Source organism: Lepidochelys kempii, chromosome 1 (assembly GCF_965140265.1).
Source record: "Lepidochelys kempii isolate rLepKem1 chromosome 1, rLepKem1.hap2, whole genome shotgun sequence".
NCBI classification, from domain to species: domain Eukaryota; kingdom Metazoa; phylum Chordata; order Testudines; family Cheloniidae; genus Lepidochelys; species Lepidochelys kempii.
In genome coordinates, this window is record NC_133256.1 from 271,506,746 (window position 1) to 271,532,632 (window position 25,887).

At 40.4% G+C, this 25,887-nt stretch overlaps 1 protein-coding gene across 7 annotated transcripts in view; it reads left to right on the forward strand.

Moving 5' to 3' along the window:
- The window catches only part of ATP2B1 (ATPase plasma membrane Ca2+ transporting 1), a 130,614-nt gene that overhangs the window by 66,561 nt on the left and 38,166 nt on the right, over positions 1-25,887 (forward strand). For all 7 annotated transcript variants that reach the window (XM_073327565.1, XM_073327569.1, XM_073327570.1 and 4 more), the window contains exons 3-8: positions 11,822-12,019; positions 15,606-15,860; positions 15,942-16,067; positions 19,337-19,474; positions 24,165-24,203; positions 24,788-24,949. In XM_073327565.1, coding sequence (XP_073183666.1) covers positions 11,822-12,019; positions 15,606-15,860; positions 15,942-16,067; positions 19,337-19,474; positions 24,165-24,203; positions 24,788-24,949 — 918 coding nt within the window. The remainder of the gene's footprint in view (positions 1-11,821; positions 12,020-15,605; positions 15,861-15,941; positions 16,068-19,336; positions 19,475-24,164; positions 24,204-24,787; positions 24,950-25,887) is intronic.

The window sequence follows — 25,887 nt, forward strand, 5'->3', positions numbered from 1 at the left end:
GATATAAATTGTGGAGTCTCTTGTGGTATCTCTTTACTGCATAGTTAATCTACATGATTAGTATCCTAGTTTTGCTGTGGGGATACTTGCTCTTTACCCGCATAAGTTTCTGCACTTGCCCATGAGTCTGGGAGCATACTCCATGATTCCCTGTGCTGAAACACTTGGTTTCTTTCCATGTCATTTTGTGTCAATTGCAGGAGAACTTGTCTATCATTGAGAAGTGTGGGAAGGACATTAGAGAACTATTGGCAATCAAGTGACCTTTGCCTGTTTCCTTGCTGCTAAATGGGCAGGTTCTAGTGAGAGAAACAGGAGCCCCAGTTTTAACCTATAGCCCCCAGCCGTGTAAACTGATGGTAGGGAAGTTGAGTTAACCCATTTTTGAGAGGAGTTTTAACTGTCCAGTGAACCCACATGCTTGGAAATGTCACAGATCAGAAACTTTTTGTAAATTTCACTTAGTGGTCATTTGTGAGATGAGGAGAAAGATTAAATGAGCAAGACTACCATCTGAACAGATTCAGTACATTCTCATTGTATGTCAGACACATTGTATGTGAGACCTTGCACAGCTATTCACTACAGGACTTGCCATATTACTGAAGCTTGCTGTATTATGTGCTGTCCTACATGATTATTAGAGGCATAGTAGAAAATGTGCTGCAAATCCCTGAAATTTATCATAATGAAATTAGTAGCTTTTTGCTGCCAGTTGAATGTCTTAACTAATGGACACTAGACTACCAAACCACTGGTCTAGTGGTTTTCAACCTTTTTTCATTTGCAGACCCTTACATTTCAAATGGAGGCGCAGACTCTTTGGAAATCTTAAATATAATCTGCAGACCCCCCCACCCCAGGAGTCCATGGACTACAGGGTGAAAACTACTGCAACATAGACAATCAGGCTAGCCATATTCTTGTATCTTCTGTTGTTGTGTTCCGGTCCACTTAGTGTGCTATCCCAATGTAGAGCAGCACCTACTTTGCTTGAAAAGTGAATGCAGCAGGGTGTAACAGATGAAGTTAATGGAATTGTCAGTTTCATCTGCCATCAAAACTGCTAGAGATGCAGGCAAGAGATGGTGTGTGCCTGGCAGCACAGATATGATCTTCCACTATAGTATTTATTTTTATTAAATATTCTAAATGGAGTAGGAGAGAAAGGGATTTCATGATTTCTATGCCCAGTTTAAATTCTTGCTCTGCATCCATACATTCAAAATTATTGTAGTGTACAGTAAATATGCTGATACACTGGAGAAAGTTTATTGCCAGTATCTGAGGGGGAACTGATCCGCTAAGGAAGGTTGTACTGAATAGCTTTACAGGGTCAATATAACTGTAAACCTAGCAAAATGTTCCTATTTGAGACACCTAGTTGAAAAATATGGCTCTGGACAGACACCAAATCACTTTATTTAAATAGGTGAGTAATTGTAATGGAGGATATAAAAATTCTTGTGGTTTATACTCCTGTGTACCATGCAGCAATTTAGACCTAAATTCCACAGAAGGACCACAAATTACTGTATATAAATCACAGAATTTCTTGGTGAGCTGGCAACTCTGGTAACAGTAATGGACAATGAAATGATTTGACATTTAAATTTAATGGAAAAATTCTAAAAAAGTTAATGAACTAATACATTTCACTATCACCATGGCCTGTTAGTTGTCTGTTCTCTGTCTTTCCGTTCTGCAAACTCTGTGCTGTTAACTCCTTGCATCCCAGTACTTTCTCACTTTTTTCCTTTCTGAAAGCTTTCTTTCCTTAGGTATAGCTTCAAGCTTTCCTTTCCTCACGGTTCTTAAAATGCCAACATTCTATATATAACCTGTTGGGCTGGTCAAGTTTCTCTTTAAGTGCCCCTCCAACCAGGCCAAGATTGTGACTGTAATGTAACAATTATTAAATTAATGTCAAAAGGAAACATGAACAAGGAACCTAGACTTAGCAGTATGGCTGCATAACTGAGATTTGTGCAGCTTCAGCATAGGTATCAAACTCAGCGTGTAGATCCATAACTTAAAACATTAGTTGACCAATATGCAGTTACACAGCTTAAAACTTTAAAAATTGTGTATATACATATTTCATTGTCATTTTGTACTGTGCTACATTTCCAATTGACTTTACAACTCGTAAGTGAGGACTAGCCGCAAGTACAGTTGAAGTTCTAGTGTTCAGTTATTTTGTTGCATTTCTTGCTTTATGAACTTTTGTCATCCTTACTTGGGAATGAAATTAAGCTTTGGCAGTTACAGCCTAAAAAAGGGAAGACTTTCAAAATAGCTGCATGAAAACTGTTACAGCAGAAGTTGTCTTCATAGTTTCATCTTCCATAAAATCTGATAGATTTTTAATTTTAAACTTCAATGTGTAACAGTTCCAGAACCAATTACCTTCTTGTTTGTATTTACTACTACTGACTTTCCTCTTTGAAGACTTCTTTTGCAAAGGCTTTTGAAATGTGTGTACAGCATACTATAAACCCACCCTAGGCAAGTGACTTCAAAATATTCCTCTAACTTTGTTCTACTCCCAGTGTAGGAGAACATTAGCTTTCTAAAACTATTGAATTTATAACTAACTTCAACTATTAATTCCTTAAGTCACTAGCAGTTTATCTAGTCATTGAACTAAATGTGTGGTGTTAGATTTACACTTAAAGTTTAGTATTCAATTCTGCATGTACCAGAACAAATGGGGCAATCTGCGGTTGAGTGAACTCACATTAGTTTTAATACAATTTAATTATGACAGACATTCTCCAAACTTGGGCTTGAAACAGGCTGTTAGCAAAAACCACGTTCAGTTACACTCAAGAAGCCATACTGGCAATTCTTTTGTCTTTTTGATCTACAGAATTAAGAATGATTTGCCTTTTGACCAAAGGCTAGTCTACACTACATAATAGTGTAAGTCACCTTGCGCCAACCTGTTTGTGCATGCGTCTGCACTCAAGCTCACAAAAGCACCCTGTTTAAAATGATTCAGTACAACCATCTCCCTGAATGGCATAGTCATGGGTGGCTACTGAGGTTGACATCGTGCAGGTGCAGCTACTGCATGACCTGTGTTGATCCTAACAGTTATCCAGCAGCTGTCCCACAATGCTCCATTCCCTGAAAAAGTGACTGCTCTGGTCACAATTTTAAACTCCACTGCCCAGGAGTCATAGAGACTGGAAACCACCATCTTCTTAAATTTTTCCTCATCTGATTGCCCAACTCTGTGAGAACACCTAGTAGCTCATCTTTGTGTGCAGTTGCCCAAATGACCAGGCCAGCTCCATGTGCACACAGATACTAGATGTGCTCTTGCCTGGAGTAGACAGGAAGTATTGGAGTTCCTGGGCCTGTGGGAAGAAAAAGCTGTGCGCAAACAACTACAGGCAAGCTATTGAAATGTGGACACCTACAACCAGATTGCATGGGAGATGTAGGCAAAAGGGTACAACAGGATCGGCAGCAGTGTATAGTGAAAGTGAAGGAACTGTGGTATCAGTAAGGCCAGGGAGTACAGCAGTAGATCTGATGCTGTGCTGCAGACTTGCTGCTTCAGCAAGGGACTGCTCACCATACCTCGTGGAGACCAGACCAGCACCCCACAGACTACTGTGGATACCTTGGAAGAGCCCAAGATAGAGACCTATACCATGAACAGCAAAAGGAGGAGACATGGCAGAGGACTCCAGCCATGCTGCAAGCCAGGACCTGTTTGAGACACTGCCATGGTCTAGCCATCCCAACAGGCAAACACGGATGGAGCCTGATGACAGGCAAGGGAACTCAGTAAGTGTGTGCATACCTTTTTCCTTACATTGTTTGAATGTTTAAAATGGCCCATCCACATGTTAACAAGAAAAAAGGTATTGACTTTTTTCATTATTTTACTCGTACATGAAGAGCCAGGTTCAGTAGAAGTAGCACTGGCATCTGCTTTTCATTCCCCATTTGGATTAGGCCATAGGGACAGGAGGGAGCATGCAGAGCACATCATTCTTGTATATAGGGGTGCCTCTTATCCCCCTGAGAGATCACGATACCGTGCAATTCTTTCCCAAAGGTTTCTAGGGATGGCTGCTCTATTTCTTCCTCTGCAGTAGAAGACTTTCCCATGCCACTCAGTAGTGAATTCAACTAGCAGCATACAAGCCTGGGCAGCTCTTCTGTGCCTTTGTGTCCTTTTGAGAGTGAGATCTGCTAATATGATGGTCCCCAAACTGTGGGGCACAGAGGATCGTCTTGGGAGGCCCACTGTGGGGCTGGAGCCTGGGCCAGCCCCCACGTGGGAGGGAGGCGATCCAGCCCCACTTTGCCCTCCACTCTAGGTCCTTGGCCCCTGCTCTCAGCCCCCTGGGTAGGGGACGAACACATTCCATTACTAGTAAGGGGGGAGGGGGGTGCAAGAGAAAGTTTGGGCACTACTGTGCTAACACCATGACCACCGATGGAAAATAGTGCCAATATTCAGTGTACATTGCCCTATACTCATATCCATGGAATAGTCTGAAAATTTTATAGCTTCATGCAGCAGAAAATTCTTCGCACTCACCCCCTTTCTCTTGGCAGACCATGCTCACCATGGCTGGGGCTGGAAATTAGTGCTGTGCTGATATGCTCCAAAGCTGAAGTGTCAATAAGCATTTCTTATTAGAGTGTTTATGGGAATAGGGAAAACAGGTTTTGAAACTTTCCCTTTCCATTGTGACCATAAATCCAGTGGCATGTGTGTCTGGTTTTTATCTGCTCCCGGAGTTGCAGCTTTGAGGCAGTCTAATCCATACCTGCAGAATGCCTGACCCTGATGAGGAAGAGAAAAACGAGGAGAAGGGGTATGTGTTCTGAGAGATCCTGCAGTGTTGCATCAGATTATGAACTAAGGACTTGGAGAGCCAATACAGTGAACAACATGGAGAAAGATGAGACAGGAGAAAGGCCCAGGAGGCCCAACAGAACAAGGAACATTTTCTTACGTTCGTTCACAGGCTGAAGACTTTGGTTGCCCTTCAGGTCCAAAAGCCCCAGACTCGCCTTTCTTTGCACTTCTTGTAGAATTCCATGGTGGCTGCTCCCTACACCCCAAAAAATGTGATGTGGGGTGCATCCTTACCACTGGCACTCCACACCAGAGGACATGAAGGAAAACCACAGCTACACATAATGTGATCTGTGAGAACTGTGGCTGGTGTATTTGTATCCACAACTGACTACCTTGTGCACTCGAAGGGACATAAATGTTTACTCTGTTAAATTGTTTATACAAAATTTTAACATTGATTCTCTGTATTGTTTTTCCCACTCAGTGAAGTTTTTTATATTTTTGGAGAATCACGATCTTTAGTGTACTGCTATGCATGCTGCAATATTGTTGTGATCAAAGCAAACAGAACACATAAATGCACACCAACTGCCATAGAAAGCATAGCTTCAGGAAAACACCCAGTCGTATTTATAAATAAATATTTAGCAGTACTCAAAGCTCCAGGGCCAGAGAACTCTAACACAGTGGAGTTATCATTAAATTGCTCTTTCAAAATCTCTCTCAACTGCATAGCTTCTTTTTGAGCTCTTGTAATAGCCCCCGTGCCTGGCTGTTCAAATTTGGCAGACCGCTACACCACCTACACCCTAGTGGCAACTTTTCCTCTTTACCTCATTGTAAGCAGGACATGACATAAGCCATTAACCATTGGGATATTTTTCTCACGGAAATCCAGTCTAGTGCGTAGACACTAGTGCCCGTTGAATCTACCAAAAGCACATTCAGCTGTCATTCTGCACTTGCTGAGCCAGTAGTTGAATCTTTCCTTGGTGCTGTCAAGGTGGCCAGCATATGGCTTCATGAGTCGGGAGCAAGGGAATAGGCCCGGAATTACTATTGGCATTTTAATATAGCCAGTGACAATCTACAAGTTGGGAAGAATGTGTCTGCTTGCAGCTTTCTGAACAGTCCTGTGTTCTAAAAGATACAGGCATCATGCACCTTCCCTGATGAGCCCACATTGATATCTGCGAGCATCCCTGGTGATCCCTCTAACCATAACCATAGGAGAGTACTCTTTCTGCTGATGTAGTCTGTGACAAGGTGGGCTGGTGCCAAAACAGAATATACATGCTATCTATTCTTCCCCCTTTGCCCCCCTCAATTTGGGAAACCCATTGCTGCAAATCCATCTACTGGTTGCTGAGAGTCAGTCCTGTGTAGTAGATGATTAATGGCCTCTATACACTTGCATAACAGGGGCCCCCATTGTGTAGTTTCAATTCCAAAATGACTGTTACTGGGTAATGGGGAATCTGGCACTGCAAGCTCCCAAAGTGCTATCACCATTTGCTTATCCACCGTCAATGCCACTCTCATGCTGGTGTAGAGTGACTAGACGTCCCGATTAAAATCGGGACTGTCTTGATTTTTAGTTCTTTGTCCCGCGTCCTGACTGATGCATGATCAGGATGCAATTTATCCTGATATTGCGGCTTTTGCCGCTCCGGCGGTGCTTCCCCCATGTGTCCCGATATTTTGTCCATTTCATCTGGTCACCTATGCTGGTGTCCACACACTGTAAGGCTGGGATGAGTTCAGCACACAGATCTAAGAATGTGGTTGTCAAGGTTCCTTCCCCACTCTGAACTCTGGGGTACAGATGTGGGGACCTGCATGAAAACTCCCTAAGCTTATTTTTACCAGCTTGGGTTAAAACTTCCCCAAGGTACAAACTATTTTACCTTTTGCCCTTGGACTTTATTGCTGCCACCACCAAGCGTCTGTCAAATATATAACAGGGAAAGATCCCACTTGGAAACGTCTTTCTCCGCCCCCCTCCCCCCCCCCCCCCCCAACACACACGCACAAAAAATCCTCCCAAACCCTACACACCCTTTTCTGGGGAAGACTTGATAAAAAATCCTCACCAATTTGCATAGGTGAACACGGACCCAAACCCTTAGATCTTAAGAACAATGAAAAAACAATCAGGTTCTTAAAAGAAGATTTTAATAGAAGAAAAAGTAAAAGAATCACCTCTGTAAAATCAGGATGGTAAATACCTTACAGGGTAATCAGATTCAAAACATAGAGAATCCCTCTAGTCAAAACCTTAAGTTACAAAAAGACACAAAAATAGGAATATGCATTGCATTCCATTCAGCACAACTTATTTTATCAGCCATTTAAACAAAACAGAATCTCTTGCATATCTAGCTAGATTACTTACTAAGTTCTAAGACTCCATTCCTTTTCTGTTCCCGGCAAAAGTATCATACAGACAGAGAGAGAGAGCCTTTGTTTCTCCCCCCACTCCAGCTTTGAAAGTATCTTGTCTCCTCATTGGTCATTTTGGTCAGGTGCCAGCGAGGTTATCCTAGCTTCTTAACCCTTTACAGGTGAAAGGGTTTTTCCTCTGGCCAGGAGGGATTTAAAGGTGTTTACCCTTCCCTTTATATTTATGACAGGCCCCAGGCCTCTGTGTGTGGGGGGGGCCTGGCTTGGGGGGCTGTGGGGAACTGCTCACCAGCGGCATGGCTGGGGCCGGGTCGCTGCACTTCCCACTGCCAGTGAGTGCAGGCCCAGTCCTGCTGCAGTCCTATGGGGAGTGGGGGCGGAGCAGGGTGGGAAGAGGTGGGACTGGGGCCGATATTGCAGCTTTTGCCGCTCTGGCGGTGCTTCGCCCATGTGTCCCGATATTTTATCCATTTCATCTGGTCACCCTATGCTGGTGTCCACACACTGTTAGGCTGGGATGAGCTCAGCACACAGATCTAAGAATGTGGTCTTTCACGTCTGAAAGTTCTGCAGCTGTTCATAGTCCTAAACCTGCATTACAATGCAATCCCATCATCAGTGCTCATTTTTCAGACCCAGAAGTGGTTCCTCCATCTGCAGCTGCTCTGTAAATGCCGCCAGCAACCTTGAATTAGTTTTTTTCATTGTTTGTCAGCAAACTGTTAAAGACATCCTCACTTTCCCATTTGTTGCAGTATTTCCTGCAGGTCTGCAAGTACAGGAGAATCATACGTACATCCTGTCTTTGCATATTCATGAGAATAGTTCAGAGCTCTGTGGGTTCTGTGCTTCTGTCAGGGATAGCAAAGACGGAGAATTGCCAAATGAGTTTGGGATTTTTTTAAAAAAAATGATGGGATATGGATGATCTGATGAGATCGAGGAATAGTAGGCTGGGAACTTCACCCCTAAGTCCCAGATATCCCTGGACATCCTTATTCTACCGCAACTCACTGTGAAAATTCCCAAAAGGTATTGCTCCAGATGATGGGCATGTGGAAAGCTGGGATACTCACCTGTGGTGTTCTGCATTTTGTATCAACACATTCCCAGTATGCATTCACCCTAGTGATACACAAACTTTGGCTGCTGCAAGTTACATCGGTGTAGAGCTGCTGAAGTTATAGAGTAGACCTGAGCTAAATCTTGGGTGAATGTGTCTGTCTCATTGGGAATTTCATTTGATTTTGATGGCTATTCAGAAATGTAACAGTGGTGGATTAGATCATTCATGTTGTAGTAGGAACTTGACATGTTCAGAAAGCTGTAACAGAGCAATCAAGGAGCACTACTGAATGGCCATACCTAGGTGAAACAATGGGATTGCTACCTCCAGTGCCTCTACTTTTGAATGGTTTAAGAGTAACAGCCATGTTAGTCTGTATTCGCAAAAAATAAAGGAGTACTTGTGGCACCTTAGAGACTAACCAATTTATTTGAGCATGAGCTTTCGTGAGCTACAGCTCACTTCATCGGATGCATCCGATGTAGCTCATGAAAGCTTATGCTCAAATAAATTGGTTAGTCTCTAAGGTGCCACAAGTACTCCTTTACTTTTGAATGGACTCTTCATGGAAATCAGCCCCCACCCCCTCCACCATCTATCTGGAATTCCTACTGGTCTGCTTATATGGCTAGGAGAGCTGTAGTAGGTTTTTTTTTCTATGTTACCAAAGAGGGACAGATACTCTTTTAAAAGGTGGACTTCTCTAAAGATGCAGTATCCTCACAAGAACAGAAGACGCAGCTAGAAGGAGTGGAGGCAGGCCTCTCTCAAAGGATTTAGACCAAATTCAGGGACTTGCAAAAAGTGAGAGATCCCACTGAGGAGGATTGTGTTGAAGAGTTTCCATAAATTGCTAACTTTTATGCTTTTAAGAGTAAAATGTGGGGGTCAGAAATATTTTTGTAAGTCTGTTTCCTTACTTTAATATCCCACTGTCCCTGATGGGTGTAATTCAGAACCAGATTACTCACAACCAGGCAAACTCTGGAGGGAACCTGTCTAAGCAATTAAAGGAGCAGGGAGGAGGGGGACACCCTGACATTAGCATCCTTCTTCTCTCCCCCCCCCCCCCCCCGTGCCCCTTTTGCACAGCAAGCAGGAGGCTCCTGGGAGCAGCTCCAAGGCAGTGGGGGGAGGGACAGCTGAACTGCAGGCAATTGATAGCCTGCTGGGCGGCTGCTGCACAGAGAATTTAGGGGAACGGGGAGCTGATGGGGGGGGGGGGTCCTGACGGTCCACCCTGATTCCAAGCCCCTGCCAGCTAGCTGCAATGGGCTGCTCTTCCTGTAAATAGTGGACAAAGCAGGCAGCTGCCAAATGACATTATAAGGGAGCAGTGTGCAACTTTAAACGAGCATGTTCTCTAATGGATCAGTAACATAACAAAACGTTAATTGGGATGACTTTAAGTTACTGTATTGGGGTTTGGCCTACTCACCTGTGTTTTGGCCTTTTCAGTTCAGTCATGAAGCAGTCACCTGGTGATTATCTTGCTTTTTCGGGAAGTGTTAGTGATATTGCTCACTATCATAGAGGTGGTGCCATTAATTCAGCCGGCACCTTGTGCGTTTGCATTAGCATACTGAGAATGCAAGCCACAACTTGACTGTCGTATTGCTACTTATATGTGGATTTTTGAGTTACTCAACTTACAGATAATGACATGTTTGACTTATGGATGTTGTTGGGATACTGTTAAAAGCAACTAAATATTAAGGCCCTAAAATGGAGACACCCCTTCAAAATACAACATTCAAAATTTTCCTGTGAAGTTTTTTTTGTAGTGATTCCCAAACAAAACTGAACATTGAATAAAAAGCCCTTTGAAACCCTGTTTAAAGACTATAAGAAATGTTGACAGAAAAGGGTAATTATGTTTTCCATAACTCCCCACAAACCCCCGCCCCACCACTCCTTCAGGGGTAGAATAGGATAACCTACTGAATGATACTAAAAATATAAAAATGAATTGCTAAGGGTACAATTAAAAGCTCTGATAACTATATGTTAATGATTTGTAACTGGATAGTGAATGAGTTTGTATGAGCAAACACTTATGCCAAGGCTTTGCTAGCATAAGTGTGGTTTTGCCAATTCTTTTGCGTAGAATTGCTGATTTTCTTAAAATGATTCTATTGCAAACAGAACAAAGATAATGTGCTGGAAGTTTTGAGGTCAAAACACAAACTTGAAATCGCAAGAAGCATTTTAGTGGGATGACCTAGTAACAGGGTAACACAAAACATGATCTAAAAAAATGCAGAAGTTATGTAAATTGAAGCTTGCACACGTGTAGTGTACTGGTTACATAAAGTGTGGTGTGCTGAAAAGCTGATTGGAGAAAAATTCAGTAATATGGAATGTGAAAATGTAAAATAATCCAAGTGAACATGGCTCATATTGAAGAAATACTGAACCAGAAACTGAAGGATAGGAACGAGGGACCAGACCAAGGGATCCGAGGAGGTGACAACCATCATGAGCTCCCTGTATGATTTGAAGTGGCCAAAAGGGCTAATGTGATCCTGAGATGCACAGACAGGGGAATCTCAAGTAGGAGTAGAGGGCTTATTTTACCTTTTTGTATTTGGCGCTGGTGCAACCACTGCTGGAATACGGTGTCCAATTCTAGTGCCTAAAATTCAAGAAGGATGTTGATAAATTGGAGACGATTCAGAGAAGAACCATGAGAATGATTAAAGGACTAGAAAACCTACCTTATAGTGAAAGACTCAAGGAGCTCCATCTATTTAGTTTATCAAAGAGAAGTTTAAGGGGTGACTTGACTAGGGTAGAAATATGGGAACAAATATTTAATAATGGATTCTTCAATCTAGCAGAGAAAGGTAAAACACAATCCAATGGCTGTAAATTGAAGTTAGAGAAACTCAGACTGGAAATAAGGTATAAATTTTTAATCAGTGAGAATAGTTAACCATTGGTACAAGTTACTGAGGGTTGTAGTGGATTCCCCATCACTGACTAGTTTAATATCAAGATTGGATCTTTTTCTAAAAGATCTACTCTAGGAATTATTTTGGGGAAGTTCTATGGCCTATGTTATACAGGAGGTCAGACTAGATCATAATGGTCTTTTCTGGCCTTAGTATGAAATGTAGGAGAACTTCTCGGTGCCCCACAGTGTGGTAGTTGGAGCTCCCTACCAATTCAGTCTTATCTATCGTCTGGCATAAATATATGTTCAGATACTGTAATAGACGACAATTCTCTCTGAAGTGGTATAAAAAAGGCAGAAATAGATTAAGCCTAAATTGGGTGGATTTGTCATTCAGTTTCCTACTTTTTTAACCCCAATAACTTAAAGATTACGTTGTATTATGTAAGAATCATCCTTGAAAGTATTTAATATACAGTATCATGCTGTATTCCTACCTGTTAAATTAGCTGTGGCTGTAGACAGTGACGCTTCTGGCTTATGCAGAGTTTCATGAATGGGAAATGCATATGATTATAAAAAAACAAACGCTGAAATTGACTTTATTTTTTTTTTAAATATTTAGGTCTAAGTGGAAATCCAGCAGATATAGAGAGAAGAGAAGCAGTGTTTGGGAAGAACTTTATACCTCCTAAAAAGCCAAAAACATTTCTTCAGTTAGTATGGGAAGCACTACAGGATGTTACCTTAATTATATTAGAAATTGCAGCCATAATATCGTTGGGCCTTTCTTTTTACCAGCCTCCAGGAGGGAATGAAGCTGGTAAGTAAACCTTAAAGCAAGAAATATTAAATATATGTAAATTGCAGTGTTGTGAAACTTCAGTTGTAAATTTTACATAAGATCAATTTTAATCAGCCAATGGAAACCAAGAACATTTTCATTCAAAGTAATTTTGCTTGTTTTACATTTCACTTCTCTACTGGGATAACACTAGCATAAAAAAACAGGTGCATTGGTTGCATTTAAAATAGCAATCCCAATAGTATTCTGTGTACATAGTCACATTTGACTGTGAAGTGATGATATACACAAGCTTTAATACTTCAAGTGAGGTACAAGCAGCAGGAGCTGCTGGACTCTTCAAAAGTAAACAGCCCACACAGTTCGTGTTTTCATGCAAAGAAATGCAAATGAATTTTTAGCTTTTGTTTCTGGAAGAGTGTGAATAAACAGAATTGTTTCCAGATAGTGTTCACCAGGTGTTTTTTTTTCCCTCCCCCACTGGGAGTTGGCATATCTAGTAGTCTTCTGTTTCTCATTTGTAAATGATAGTTAACACTGTCTTTGATCTTCCATTTCAGAAATGAAAAGGTTCTGTCTGTACAGTCACTCAAACTATCAGCTTAAAAACTTCAGCACCTGCTTTGGATCAGGCCTTCAGTGAGGGTTTTTGTTTGGGTTTTTTGGACAAACATAAAGGAGGCTTCTTTGCTTTGACAAGTTGAAGCTAGAATGCAAAGAAGTGTTGACTAAATAAAAATGGACACACAAGTGTTTCCAGTTTGGTGCTCTTTCACCCCATTCCCAGACCTCTTTCATGAGGTTGTAGAAGCTGACCCAGCCATCAAGACAAAGTGAAACCCTATCCAGGCTGCATAGGTAACTTGTAGCAAGAACTCTGCTGTTCTTCTCAAGTTCAGTTTGGATGTTCTAGTTCTTCTTACTAATGTGACCACAGGTCTGAGTCACCAAGCCCTTTTCTCCATTGTCAAAGAATCTTCTAAAACCCTTCAGACCTAAGGGAGACAACCAGATGACCTGACTGAATTTGAGGAACTCTTGCTGTTTCAGAAACTAGCATAAATATCAGCTAAACAGAATTGTTGGGAGTATAGCTCAAGGATCACTTTATAGCCAGGTGGATTTCTTAAATAAAATCGATTTTAATCATGATTTAAATCAACAAGCAGGATGCATTGATTTAAATCAATTTAAATCATTTTGTATTTGTACTTTAGTTTTTCTGAAAGGTTGATTCTCATTAGTTGTAAGCATTAACACGTGTTGATTTGCAATTAATTATAGCCTTTACACTAAATTTAGTGTTTTGCTAACCAAAAGGATATCTGTACACATTTATTTAAGCAATCATGTTGCTTAATTTACGTCTGAATTTTACTTGGATTCTTAATTTTTAAATATATTATAAATCGTGAGTAATTAAATTCTAATTTACAAGAGTTTTTTTTTCATTTGATTTGTGTTGAGCTCTGGATGAAAATGTAAATTAAATACATTTTCAAATTCCTTTTTTTTTTTTTTTTTTTGCATTAGATAAATATAACAAATGTGATGGGTGGCTACATAAGAAAAAATGATCAAAGTTAACAGAACATTGTTTTGCATTTAAAACTGATTTGTAAAACTAAAAAGTGTTAACTGTAGTTAGTGAAGAGAACTGATTATTTCTGGTCACATCCTTAAAGATTTTAAAACTAGTAGATCTCATGTTTTCACACCTAACTCTTTTATTCATAGAGGGAAAGAGGAAAGCCAACTTTCCTGGGTTGTTTTTTTTCAACTCCCAATTGATTTCTTAACTTTGAATGTACTAGCCATTGAACTGAACTAGCTGAATAAACAGAAATGAAGAAAACTTTCTCCGTACCTTCAGAAGAGGCTACTGCTATCAAGAGCTGGCATAGCATTTCAACAAGCTTTGGTTCCAGGTGCTTAGCCAGTGCCTTATACCAGCTCAGTGATTTGACTTTTTCTCTAAAAGTTGGCAGCAAACACATATACTGATAAATGTTTAATTTAAGTTATTTTTAATAGATTTTAATAAGTTTATCCTGTAACATAATTTATCAATTTCAAATTTAATTGTAATAGATTTAACTTAAATACATGTTTATTTTTAAAAATCCAATTTAAACAAAAACAGGATTTTTTTTAATGGTTTTTATCCACCCTACCTCATGCTATTGATATAATGGTCAGTTGCTAAATCAAAGCTTTTAAGAGTAACTCCTATTTTGCTTTTGTTGTTACAACTTCTGAAATAGTCAAAGCAGTCCTCCAGAATTCTGCAGATCATCCAGATACTACTCCTACTGTTGCCAATTTGGATGGCAGAATTTAGTAACTGTTCCTATTATAAATCCAAAATAAGTTTCACAACCACCTTTTACAGGTTGTTTAGAAGCACTCTTGTTGAAGTACTAGCCAGAGTTTCTCGAAATTTTCAAACTAAAATTTTTGTCAAAGCATGGCTTTTGTTTTTATGCTTCAAAATTTGAAGGAAAATCCACTGTTGCAGCCTTTGCCTCTACTGTGTCATTTGGGGTGGGGGAGCATTTCTTCATGTAAACAGAAGTTAAAAGCATTGTCTGCTCTGGAAGACTCGAGGTGGTTCAGAAAACTAGAAATTAATTCTAGATTGAAAACATGCCAATTTTTGTAGTTTCAGTATCTCATCTTATTCTGTTCAGGTAATGCTTGTAGTCAAACAAGACCGTGGTGAAGATCCACCAGCGAGGTCAAGAGAAACATTGGGAGAGATCAGCTTCCATGCAGCACATAGCTGTTGAGATAGGGAGAGTACTAGGGTTTTCTGACAAGATGGTGGTGTTGGAACCCTCTCAGGGGCTCATCTTTTGAATAAGCCTCTAGCTACTAACTATCTGGCACACTTAAAGCTCCACATTGTTTTAGCTGCTGGAACAGAGAGGGATTTTTTCTTCCTTTCCTGCCTAGAGCTTCTTCCTAACTGTTTTGGGAAGATGAGAGGGAGACTGAAAAGGGAGGTTAAATATCCGCTCTTCTGGTACTCCACTTCACATCCTTTTGAGGAGGGGAGGAAAGGTCTCCATTCCTCTGGATCTTCCCCCAGCTGCTCAGAGCTTTCTCCAAGCAGCCAGAAGAGTGAAACAGGTGTTCTTCTGTTTCACTACTGGCAGAGTTCTGAATAGTAGTAGGGCAACTGACCAAAATCTTGTCACTGAGCAGCTGCTGGGTAAAAGTGAACAAAGATGATTTGCTGGAGCTGGATAGCTGTTACCTTTGCAGTGATAAGGACCCTTAAGTTTTCAGACTTAAGCACCTAACTCCAGATATCTAAATAAATGGTCTGATATTTTTAAACTGCTGAGCACCTATATTTCCCACTGAAATCCTTCTTTGCCGTCCTGAGTTTCTGAGCTACACTACTTCTCTCATAAGATCCTACTCGTTTCTGCTCTCTCTTCTAATCTCTGAATGAGACATTGACCAGCTTTAATTTAAGTCTTTCTTAGGAAATCCTGTTACCAGACTAAAGTCAGTGTAAATGTATTCCTTGTGAAAGTTCATATGGATTACAAAGGAGTCTGTTTTTGAACTTTAAAAAAGTCTTTATTTCTTACAGTATGTGGAGCAGTGACTGTTGGTGAAGAAGAGGAGGAAGGTGAAACAGGTTGGATTGAAGGAGCTGCAATCCTTTTATCTGTAGTTTGTGTGGTATTGGTAACAGCTTTCAATGACTGGAGTAAAGAGAAACAATTTAGGGGGCTGCAGAGCCGCATCGAACAAGAACAGAAGTTCACTGTCATCAGGGGTGGACAAGTTATCCAAATACCAGTAGCTGACATAATTGTTGGGGATATTGCGCAAGTAAAATATGGTGAATATATATTTAACTCAATTATTTGACTTTATTAATAGTGTGTTTCAAGTTTGCAGTTTTTAATGCTCTGTATTTTAGGTGATCTTCTGCCAGCTGATGGTGTACTTATTCAAGGAAATGACCTTAAAATTGATGAAAGCTCATTGACTGGAGAATCAGATCAGGTTAAGAAGACTTTGGATAAAGATCCTATGATGCTGTCAGGTGTGTGAATATTAATATTTAATTAATCGAATGGAGTAGTTGATACTAAGTTATAACTGACCCTGGAACTTGTGTATTTCTAGAATTCTGGTTTGCCTTCCTACGGGATCCAATGACCCTGCTGAGGGCTTGTGCTATCGGGACTCTGCCATCAGAGGCAATGCCTAATAAGTCTGTATATATTCGCTCTTCTCACCTGCAAAGTGACTTGAAAAAGACTCTTCTAAAAATGGGCCGTCCTGTTCTCATTTATGATATGTAAACCAGACCTGAAAGCTTATATTAGAAAGCTTTTTGAGGTTTATCTTTGAAATACCAGCAATATCAAGTCTGGTCAGGTCTTGGTTTTTTTGGAGGATTTGTTGGATGGCACACTTTATTAATGTTATCCATTCACAGTGTTAACCAAGGAAGCTAAATGTGTAAAACAAAACCGAAACACTGTAAAAATGCCTTCAGCTTTGTCTCTTGTACCTTTTGTCATTTCTTGAGTATTGTACTCAGCATAATCTCAGGGCAGACAATATGAAATTTCCAATGCAAAGCACAAGCATAGACACAATGTTTTGGCAGGGGAGAGGGGAGAACCTTTTAGCTCTATATTCTACATAAGTATGTTCAGCTTTTCAAAGGTGGCCTGTAAAGAAGAGAACATTGTGTTATGATTATAAGAAGCACATGGGATCTTTTTCAGGGAAGAAGGCAATATGCTGCATTCATTGAGAATACAGCAGTTAGCATCTGTTTTTCTCTCTCTCTCGTCCTGTCCCGTCTCTCCCCTCTCCCCCCACCGCCAGTTGAGGGTTATAGTTACCAATCCAGAGTCTGGATCAATCTAGGTTTCAGAGTAACAGCCGTGTTAGTCTGTCTTTGCAAAAAGAAAAGGAGTACTTGTGGCACCTTAGAGACTAACCAATTTATTTGAGCATGAGCTTTCGTGAGCTACAGCTCACTTCATCGGATGCATACCATGGAAACTGCAGTAGACATTATATACACACAAAGACCATGAAACAATACCCCCTCCCACCCCACTGTCCTGCTGGTAATAGCTTATCTAAAGTGATCATCAAGTTGGGCCATTTCCAGCACAAATCTAGGTTTTCTCACCCTCCGCCCCCCCACACACAAACTCACTCTCCTGCTGGTAATAGCCCATCCAAAGTGACCACTCTCTTCACAATGTGTATGATAATCAAGGTGGGTCATTTCCAGCACAAATCCAGGTTCTCTCACTCCCTCACCCCTCTCCAAAAAACCACACACACAAACTCACTCTCCTGCTGGTAATAGCTTATCAAAAGTGACCACTCTCCCTACAATGTGCAGCCAGATTGGTTGCAGAGGGGAACTGGGCTCTGCTGGTTGCGATCCGATGCTCCTGGAGTTGTGGCAAAATGAACCCAAAGTCCCATGGCCAAGCACCCTGTTCTTATAGTCCCGTCCCGTCCCCCGCCGTTGAAGTCTTTGGATTTTGCTGTCAGTTTGTGACTGGTTACTCCTTAATTGGTGTTAACTTTTGATGTTACCATTCCAAAACACCTCGGAGCGGGTCATCCTGTCCTGGTTTTGATTTAATCAGTTGTCTTGTCTTTAGGGGTGTCAGCCTCCACCTCAGGGTCGTCAGTCTGCCCTTCTTCACTCATGGATGTGCGTTGACGGTTCTCTGGTGTGCTTAAGTTTCTTCACTCCTCCTTCCTTGACCATCTGACTTTAACAATGGCCTTCACACCTTATCTTTTCCTGATGCATACATTACTCATTCACACAAACGGTCTTTTACAGAGACCTTCAGACAGGATAAAAATTACACAATTTAGTTTGCAATGCGTACAGGAAGCAAGACCTTATAGCAAATACTGTAATGAAATCTTATCCTAAAACAAAAGGGTGACCATAATCAATCATAAGGATTGTTCTGGCCTCTCCCTGCCCTAACATCAGTACAGACACTGGCGGTCTGTCAGATGCATTTCTACCGATGTCCCAGAGGGTAATTCCTTTCTGCTATTCTAAAAGGGTGGCTGGCAGAATGATCAAATCATACATTAATTCTTATAGTACAAATATAAAATCCTGCTCCTACAATTGTACCTCACCACTTAACAGCAGAAGTGGCTGAGGCTTGATAATTTTCTTTACATTATTTTTTAGTCCCTACAACGTAGCTAGCTAGGGAGACATTTTTTTCTAGTAGTTGGAACAAAGGAGGAAGACAATTCTTGGATTCACAGTTCTGCCAGTTTGCAGTGTTGCTCTGGCCAAATCACTTAACATTTGCTTCAGTTTCCCATATTTACAAACTCAAATCTTGCTTACCTCTCAGGACTAGTGGAACACTTAACTGTTTGTAAAGCACTCTGAAATTCCTGGATTAAGTTTTTGAGAATGTCTGAGTAATTGACCGTGGGGAGGAAAAAAAAAATAATAATACTAGGATGTAGTAATTATCCCAAAACAATATACTTCTAAATCCAGCAAATTTAGTTTTAACTATGAAAAAAAATTGAACATGTTAAGATATGGAAATGACTAACTTATAAACGTTCATGGTTTCAGATGAAGGTAAATTGATTTTTAAAGACGGACTAAACTCTTAATTTTTTCTATTGTGCAGAGTTGTTTTGGATACCCTAACTATCTTTCTATACCTTAACATATCTGGATTTTTAAAATTTAGCCCCACCTCTAAATTGCTTAGTTTCATGATGACAGGTTTTGAGATAACAGTGATATCCCGTAGGGTATTTTATCCTAAACTGCTGATATGTACTCTTAGACAAAGTATTTTAAAATATGTTAAGAATATAATTTATTTTGCTGTCAAGACAGTGTTTACTCGTTAAGAGCTTGCCTTGTCTCTGATTGTACAGTTGTAATATTAATGCTAGCTTTTTAACTAATTTAGTTGGCAAGTAGCTTACATAAGAATGTGACTCTTTAAATTCATTGCAGGATTAAGCAGAATGAAAGCCTGGTCTGTGAACGGGAGAGTTTCTTTTAAAACAAGTTGGAATAGCAGAAAAAAGTGCGGGAAAATGCCTAATGCATTTTCAGATTGCCCTAGCATCCAATTAGAACAGTCTGTTCAAACTTTTCTACAATTTTAAACACCAACCAACGGATCATATATAATTTAAGTATTTAGTGACTCTTCTATTGAAAATAACAACAACAACAAAAAACCCCATAACATTTGATTTTATTGCTTTGCTAGCTAGCTACTTTTACACTTACAGGGAAAAGTATTAAGATGTACTCTGTTTCAGGTACTCATGTGATGGAAGGCTCTGGAAGAATGGTAGTTACTGCTGTAGGTGTGAACTCTCAAACTGGAATTATATTTACCTTACTTGGGGCTGGAGGAGATGATGAAGAGAAAGAGAAGGAGAAAAAGGACAAGAAAAGTAAGCACTGAAATTTTAAATGGCTGAAAAATGTAATATTAGAATTCTTTAAAGTTTATGTTCTCCTATCCTGTTGGTACTGTTTGGCAAGGTCAATCAGATTGCAATGGCCTGTGCAGAGCACCTGTTCCCCTGTAATGTCTTGCAGCCAAAAATGTTTCAACATGGCATCTACTTCTTCTCAAGAAGACAAATCAATGGAGAACAGCTCTTTGGAAAAAGTTGTCTTACTCCTTATACTCCATGTGACTCTTTCCATAACTTCAGTTCTGGCAACTGGCTATTGGAGCTAAGTAGTACCAGAGATAAACATGAGGAATCCTAGAAGAGGGCCTTAATCATTACATTACTCACTAAAAAATGTCTTCCCAGGAAGTTGGGAAGGACCTGAAGCAAAATATTCCTTCCATAATAATCTATATAAATTCTTATGGGGATGATACTCTGGTTTAGGATCTCTGCCCAAGGCTAATTATATTTCTTCCTATCTTAAATAATTCCATGTTCCTTTTGAGGTACACAACTCCATATCTTATCCCAGAAACATCCCCAGAACTTAAAAGGTGGGCCAGGTTACTATGGCAAAACAGTAGCTGAAGGTATGGTTGGCAATTACAGTTCTTTTGGAACCTTTTATGGTAGCTGAGCACACAGAGTATCTTTTTCTCCTCTTAACCCTGTCTTTTCTTACTCCTTGTCAAGGTTCCTCCCCCACTCTGAACTCTAGGGTACAGATGTGGGGACCTGCATGAAAAACCTCCTAAGCTTATCTTTACCAGCTTAGGTCAAAACTTCCCCAAGGTACAAAATATTACCCCCGTTATCCTTGGACTGGCCGCTACCACCACCAAACTAATACTGGTTACTGGGGAAGAGCTGTTTGGACGCGTCCTTCCCCCCAAAATACTTCCCAAAACCTTGCACCCCACTTCCTGGACAAGGTTTGGTAAACAGCCTCACCAATTTGCCTAGGTGACTACAGACCCAGACCCTTGGATCTTAAGAACAATGAACAATCCTCCCAACACTTGCACCCCCCCCTTTCCTGGGAAATGTTGGATAAAAAGCCTCACCAATTTGCATAGGTGACCACAGACCCAAACCCTTGGATCTGAGAACAATGAAAAAGCATTCAGTTTTTTACAAGAAGACTTTTAATAAAAAATAGAAGTAAATAGAAATAAAGAAATCCCCCCTGTAAAATCAGGATGGTAGATATCTTACAGGGTAATTAGATTCAAAAACATAGAGAACCCCTCTAGGCAAAACCTTAAGTTACAAAAAAGATACACAGACAGAAATAGTTATTCTATTCAGCACAATTCTTTTCTCAGCCATTTAAAGAAATCATAATCTAACACATACCTAGCTAGATTACTTACTAAAAGTTCTAAGACTCCATTCCTGGTCTATCCCCGGCCAAGACGACTACAGACAGACACAGACCCTTTGTTTCTCTCCCTCCTCCCAGCTTTTGAAAGTATCTTGTCTCCTCATTGGTCATTTTGGTCAGGTGCCAGCGAGGTTACCTTTAGCTTCTTAACCCTTTACAGGTGAGAGGAGCTTTCCCGTGGCCAGGAGGGATTTCAAAGGGGTTTACCCTTCCCTTTATATTTATGACACTCCTATTAGAAATCAACAAAGGCTTCAGGTAAAGCAGGCTAATTCTTTAAATTTAAGAAAAAACAAACAAGTATTGACCCCTTGGAATGGAGTTAATGCATCTGTTCCCTTCCTCCTTCAATGCTATCTTTTTAACACAGACTTTCTGATATAATTCACATTAGCCAAAGCAGACAAAGAACAAGACAGCCCTTTTGGCAAGTAGCACTCTTTTGTTCAATATTGACTTGTCCCTATATATAATCTGAGTGCACTTTCAAAAACAGAGAACATCTCTATTTCTCATAAATCTGGAAACAGCTCTCTCTGAATTCATTCACAATGCAAAACTGCAGAGAAATCCTCAGCCTAGTTATGAGGATTCAAAAATCATGAAGACCATGTGTTAAAGGTTTTTATTTTATAGCTTAAGTGTCAACCTGGGTACCTTTCCAGTTTCAGACGATAACCATTTATCAAGTTAGCATTTGTTGTGGAAATAAAGGTCCACTTAACTAAAGTCATGGCCCCCTCCCGGGCAAAGAGAATAGTCGAGGCAATGACCTAGAATACATATTTAAGCAGCATGGACTGGATGTCAGCCTTTGTCTGGCACATACTGATTGCTGTGGTGAGTCTTTCTCCTACCCAGATACATTTAGGCTTATAGTAGAAACTACTGCTGTGTGGCCTATTGAATTAGACTAGAAATGAGACTGAAGTAACCAGTGCGGGGTTTTCTCTGTAGAAAACATAACTACTTCTGTCAAAGGTAGTACTGGAAGCCTATTCGAACTGGCTTTTGTGTCATTGCATATCAATTTTCAGTTAAAAATGCTTTATTTAGTTGTTTTGTTTCCGTCCTAATTAAAATGTTTTTTATATGTAAAAGCTATAGAAATGTAGTTCAGCCCTGTATTCAGATCTGTAAATGGGTTGCCTTAAACTAGGAGTGTCCAATTTTGGTCCTTCAGGGCAAATGGTAAGAAAATGTGCACTTTTGTTCCCTGATAGCTCCTCCTCCCCCCCAGTGTGAGTGGACGAGTGAAGAGCAATGACCTGCTACTCATTTAAGAGGGGAGCCACTTTTTGGAGAGCTGGAACTGTGTAGCCTTCACAATAGGAGCGGGAGGGAGTACGGGGGAAAGGAAGCAAGCAGCTGGTGCAGGAGATGCTGGTGCTTTCAGGAAAGGGCAATAGGAAGAGAGGTGGGAGCAGCAGTGGTGGTCCCACAGAAAAAGATAGCAGTTGCAGCAATTGATCTTAGGATCTTGATCTTGTCCCTTCTGCAGCTGACTTCTAGGAAGGCTGAGGTGGTTTTCCTAACACAAAACAGGATGTGAAACTATCCAGATTTGACATAGTTGCCCAGGTGGCCACTTTGTTGCAGTTTATCATTAATGGGTATCCACAAAGGTTTTTGGCATTCTCTTATATAGCAAATGACCAGACACAAAACTGTTACTCAAAAGTCTGCCATGTCTATGTAGACAGGACATTAAGAAATAAGACTGTCCTAACAGATACCTCCTGGAAAGGGAAGATCATTGGAGGTTTTTAAGAACAAGTTAGAAAAACACCTGTCAGAGATGGTCTAGAAGGATAATACTTAGTCCTGCCACAGTGCATGGGACTAGACTAGATAATGTATCGAGGTCCCTTCCAGTCCTGCATTTGTGATTCTAAATTTCAAAATATGTATGTATTTGAGTCTTTATTCTCTCATCTGCAGTGTTGTTAAAACATTGCCAAAACTGAAACCACAGATTTAGTAGTTACCTCCCGGCTCAGGTTTCAGCTATGCTGCAAAGCTTTGTAGCATAGATATGTTAGATAGGGGTGGGGGGGGGAGGGGAGGGGGGTTAGTTAAAAATCACATTGCCTAGCTGACATAGCTATGCTTGCGAAACCCCCAGTTTTTTCAACAGGGTGCTTCTGTCAGCATAATTAATGGCATTCATGGGAGGTGTTTAGCTATGCTGGGAGAATTCCTGTCAGTTTATGCTGCATCTCCATTAGGTGGCTATGCTGGCATACCTACACCAGTATAGCTGTGCTGGTGAGGCATCTGTAGTGTAAAAAAGTCCTAGTTCTGGTGCTGTAACAGTCTAACAGGTACTCCTGAGGGAGTTCTGTGCCACTGCGCAATGCAGAATTTTGCAGGAATTAATGTTGTGCGTGCAGAATTTCCTTTTCTGCACAGAAATGGGCTGCAGTGCTGCTGGCCGCCACTAGCGGCCCGCTGGACCTGACAGAGCCAACCTCACACAAAGACACTGCTGGGGGGACGGGGAGGGAGCTAGACATTTCCTGGTAGCTGCAGTTCCCTGCACGCTCTGGGGAAAGGAGACAGTGGCACACAAGAAACTCCACACAAGCCTGGGATCTAGCATCAGACTGTTTCTTGCTCTTGATCCCTGGGCTCTGTGGGGTAGGGAGAGCGGATGTCTGGGCTGGGGAGGGGGGCACAGCTGGGCTTTGGGTGGTGGGGGCGGGGGGTGTATCTGGGCAAGGGGGGACCCTGCAGCTGGGCTCTGAGGGGAGATGGGGTGCAGATATCTGGGGGAATTTTTGGGTCTGTATTCTTAGACATACTTGCTGACAAGTATTTTGAAATAAATTATCAAAATAATTGAAACTGGTGTGAATATGTAGTGTTATTTTGACAAATACAATTTGCAGAATTTTGAAATACTGTATACAAAAAAAAAATTGTGCTAAATTTTTAAATTTTTGGCACAGAATTTCCCTAGGAGTAAACAGGTGGAGACTGAACTTCAAAACAGGAACCATCTAAGCTACCTCTTTTGCTTAGTTACGCAAGTCTAACCTAACGTTGCTATTTATACTTAAAGATGATTAACCTGTAGCTTGGTGGCTCTATTATAAAACAAAAATTATGCAAGTTACTTTTCCTCCTAGGTATCCAGTCAAATTTCCTATATTTAAATTGAAGTTAATTAATGTGAGAAATAAGCAACCATAGGTCACAGAAATAATACTTGAGAAATCTTTTTTTAATGCTTGTATATTAGAGAGAGAGAGATGGAGCTTGAAAATTACAGTTCCTTGTTTTTGTTTCTGACAGGTAAAAAACAAGATGGAGCTGTTGAGAACCGTAACAAAGGTAAGTATTTAATAAAAAACAAAACATTTGTGTTTGTATAGGTGTCTATTATAGAAAATAAAGAGTTTGTGTATCTTAATCTGCCTTACCTATATACAGTAGTTTAAGTCTAAATATTACAGATCGAGATAAATGTTGCCAAACCTAATTCAGAAATGCAAATATGAAATGTCCCTTATGCTTAAAATCAAAAGTTGCAAACGTTAAGACCCACATTTTCCAACTTCACCCCAAATTTTCAAACAGTGTCCAATGTTAAATTCCAAAAAGCCTTGGCTAAACACCTAAATAGAAGTGACCTTAGCCCGTGTAGGTCATGTAGCATTCATTTCTGGTGGTGACATTGAAGCCAGTTTTGACGTGATCATGGGTCTCTGGTGACGTTATTTATCAGCTGGGAATGACTGGCTTCAAGCTGGGAATGACTGGCTTCAAGGAAACTCTTAAAACTGATTTTAATGGGAATTGGGATTGCTGAGCACATGAATTGAATCTAACACAGATTCCAGTGTCTGACTGGACTTTGTAATTAATCATTTATATGCAATTATTTATTTATATGTCCCCTATATTTCTAAACTTAGCCAAAGCTCAAGATGGTGCAGCCATGGAAATGCAACCCTTGAAGAGTGAAGATGGTGGAGATGGAGATGAGAAAGACAAGAAGAGAGCAAACATGCCAAAGAAAGAAAAATCAGTTCTACAAGGCAAACTTACAAAGCTAGCAGTTCAGATTGGCAAAGCAGGTATGATTTTTATTCATATTTTTGTGGTTTTTGACACTGAACAAATCTGGTGTCATTGTTCTGAAATATTCTGGTGGCGCTGCTCTGAAATAACCTACTCATAGGTTAATTTTAAAAAAAAAATCCTTTTCTAGTATTACACTGGCTTATTTGATAGAAAATATGGCAAAGTTAAGTTAAAGCAGATATACACTAATTGTAAAGTGCAAAGTTACAACGAACCTTTGTGTATAATCAGATGCATGTATTGTTAGTTTCTCTTAAAGAATATAACACTAGAAAGTACAGCTTTAGAACACTGGTTTCCAAAATGATGGTGTGTGGTATATTTTGTGAAGTATTTCTACCTTTCACACTACTTCTCACTTTGGCGTATTGTATGCCAACAAATGCCTTTCCTGGAAAACTCTGTTTGACCAGGCAGTGTACTGCATAGAAATGTGATTGTAGGATCTGTTGCCTTTTATCTGAGCAGTGGGAATGTGGATTTGTAATATTGATGTACACTGTTGAAGATAGAAGAAAAGTATTATTAGAGGGCCCACTATTGAGGCATTCTTCTGATTCCTCTTCCCACAAAGTATATCAATGGCATCTTTATCAATTACTTTTGTTTGTTTTCTGGATATTTCTTTTGTGTATTGTATTGGTGTGTATTCAGGTTTGAGAATCTGTTCCCACTCTAATCAAGCATGTTGGGGGGGGGGGTATGTGTTTTTTGTTTTGTTTGGTGGTGCACAGAGGCTATAGGATATAAGTAAAGTTAAGTTACTACTAAAGTTGAGACACTTTTGCATTCTTGACCCCAGTTCATTTTGGAAGGGCAGGAAATAGATGTGAAAAGTCATTGTTGAAGCTTATTTTTTCTTAAATTGATCAGTAATGACCTTGGAGCCAGGCATTTTCTAGGCGCTAATGATTGATGCCCTGAAACACAG